At 48.3% G+C, this 2,500-nt stretch overlaps 2 protein-coding genes and 1 long non-coding RNA gene across 6 annotated transcripts in view; 2 read left to right on the top strand and 1 right to left on the bottom strand.

Moving 5' to 3' along the window:
• LOC310732793 (uncharacterized protein) overlaps positions 1-2,500 on the bottom strand; it is a 339,677-nt gene that overhangs the window by 136,182 nt on the left and 200,995 nt on the right. The window lies entirely within an intron of this gene.
• rimoc1 (rab7a interacting mon1-ccz1 complex subunit 1) overlaps positions 1,371-2,500 on the top strand; it is a 6,930-nt gene continuing 5,800 nt past the window's right edge. The window contains exon 1 of the mRNA XM_083553478.1: positions 1,371-1,575. Coding sequence (XP_083409604.1) covers positions 1,488-1,575 — 88 coding nt within the window. The 5' untranslated portion in view covers positions 1,371-1,487. The remainder of the gene's footprint in view (positions 1,576-2,500) is intronic.
• Positions 1,582-2,500, top strand: part of LOC310732805 — a 1,726-nt gene continuing 807 nt past the window's right edge. Inside the window, exon 1 of the long non-coding RNA XR_014535551.1 lies at positions 1,582-2,012. This is a non-coding gene — a long non-coding RNA (uncharacterized lncRNA). The remainder of the gene's footprint in view (positions 2,013-2,500) is intronic.

The raw sequence follows: 2,500 nt of genomic DNA, 5'->3' as shown, positions 1-2,500 counted from the left end.
TGATGATGGAGGAGGAGGTGATGATAATGATGATGATGATGGTGATGGAGGAGGTGATGATGATGGGGATGGAGATGATGATGGAGGGGAGAAAGAGGTGATGATGGTGATGGGGATGGAGGAGGAGGAGGAGGTGAAGATGATGATGATGGAGGAGGTGATGATGATGGGGAGGAGACGATGATGGAGGGGAGAAAGAGGTGATGATGGTGATGGAGGAGGAGGAGGTAAAGATGATGATGATGAAGGAGATGATGATGGAGGAGGAGGAGGTGATGATGATGATGATGGAGGAGGAGAAGGTGATGATGATGATGATGATGATGATGATGATGGAGGAGGTGATGATGATGGGGATGGAGACAATGATGGAGGGGAGAAAGAGGTGATGATGGTGATGGAGGAGGAGGAGGTAAAGATGATGATGATGGAGGAGATGATGATGGAGGAGGAGGAGGTGATGATGATGATGATGATGATGGTGATGGAGGAGGAGAAGGTGATGATGATGATGATGATGATGGAGGAGGTGATGATGATGGGGATGGAGACGATGATGGAGGGGAGAAAGAGGTGATGATGGTGATGGAGGAGGAGGAGGTGATGATGATGATGATGATGATGATGATGATGGAGGAGGTGATGATGATGGAGGAGGTGATGATGATGGAGGGGAGAAAGAGGTGATGATGGTGATGGAGGAGGAGGAGGTGAAGATGATGATGATGGAGGAGATGATGATGGAGGAGGTGATGATGATGGAGGGGAGAAAGAGGTGATGATGGTGATGGAGGAGGAGGAGGTGAAGATGATGATGATGGAGGAGATGATGATGGAGGAGGAGGAGGTGATGATGATGATGATGATGGTGATGGAGGAGGAGAAGGTGATGATGATGATGATGATGATGATGATGGAGGAGATGATGATGGAGGAGGAGGAGGTGATGATGATGATGATGATGGTGATGGAGGAGGAGAAGGTGATGATGGTGATGGAGGAGGAGGAGGTGATGATGATGATGATGATGATGATGGAGGAGGTGATGATGATGGAGGGGAGAAAGAGGTGATGATGGTGATGGAGGAGGAGGAGGTGAAGATGATGATGATGGAGGAGATGATGATGGAGGAGGAGGAGGTGATGATGATGATGATGATGGTGATGGAGGAGGAGAAGGTGGTGATGATGATGATGATGATGATGATGATGATGGAGGAGGTGATGATGATGGGGATGGAGACGATGATGGAGGGGAGAAAGAGGTGATGATGGAGGATGAGGAGGTGAAGATGATGATAATGGAGGAGGTGATGATGAAGGAGGAGGAGATTTGTGGATATTTGGTTGATTATTTATTTTATAACTGTTCATATGATCCACTCTGTAATGTTTATTTGATGATATAATAAATTAATGAAAGTAAAAGCAGGCCGCCGCGCCGCCCACGTGACTCCTCGCGGTCACGTGACTGTTTGTCCTCCGTCATGGCGGACTACAGGAGGGTCGTCGAGTTGGAAAGACGGATTTTGGAGTTGGACAGCAAGTGCGCGTCTCTTCGGTCGGAGAAACCAGGTGTCTGAACGAGCTTGTGCTCCGCGTCTCCCTCTCCGTGTGTCGGATCCGCTCGGTGGTGTTTACTGTTTGTTGTTATTACTTTCATGTAGCAGTTAGCATGCTAGTGAGCCTACGCTAGTCACACGTTAATTAGCATGTAGCTAACAGCAGGGAGCGCCGCCCTCACCCGTATTCATCAAAGCGCCGCCCTTTAACGCGATGATTGGCTGGGAGGTTTCCGCCCACTGCGCGTGCATGGGCAGGTCTGTACGACGCCCTCGTTTTAGTGTTTGGGTCATATGCGCAATCCGATAGGTGGACTGCGTTGTGGGAGACTTGTGAGCCAATCATAGCGTAGGGGGGCGGGGACTCTACACAATACGGGTGTGAAAGCAAAAGCGAGGCTCTAGCGTTGTGCAGTGAGTAGAGATCTGGTTAGAGGAGATCTGAGAGAGGTCCGATTAGAGGAGGTCTGATTAGAGAAGATTTGAAAGGTCTGATTACAATGGGTCTGATTAGAGGAGATCTGATTAGAGGAGATCTAAGTGAGAGTTGATAAGAGGATATCCAACGAAGATCTGATAAGAAGAGATCTGAGGGAGATCTAATTAGAGGAGATATGATTGCAGGAGGTTTAAGGGAGATCTGATTACAGGAGATCTGATTACAGGAGATCTGATTACAGGAGATCTGAGGGAGGTCTGATTAGAGGAGATCTAAAGGAAGATCTGATTAGAGGAGGTCCGAGGGAGATCTGATTAGAGGAGATCTGATTTGGGGAGATCTAAGGGAGATCTGATTAAAGGAGGTCTGAGGGAGATCTGATTAGAGGAGATTTGATTAGAGGAGGTCTGAGGGAGATCTGATTAGAGGAGGTCTGAGGGAGATCTGATTAGAGGAGGTCTGAGGGAGATCTGATTAGAGGAGGTCTGAGGGAGATCTG

This window comes from Silurus aristotelis, assembly GCF_946808225.1.
Source record: "Silurus aristotelis genome assembly, chromosome: 11".
Classification (NCBI taxonomy): Eukaryota; Metazoa; Chordata; class Actinopteri; order Siluriformes; family Siluridae; genus Silurus; species Silurus aristotelis.
This window is presented reverse-complemented; position numbering and strand designations above follow the sequence as displayed.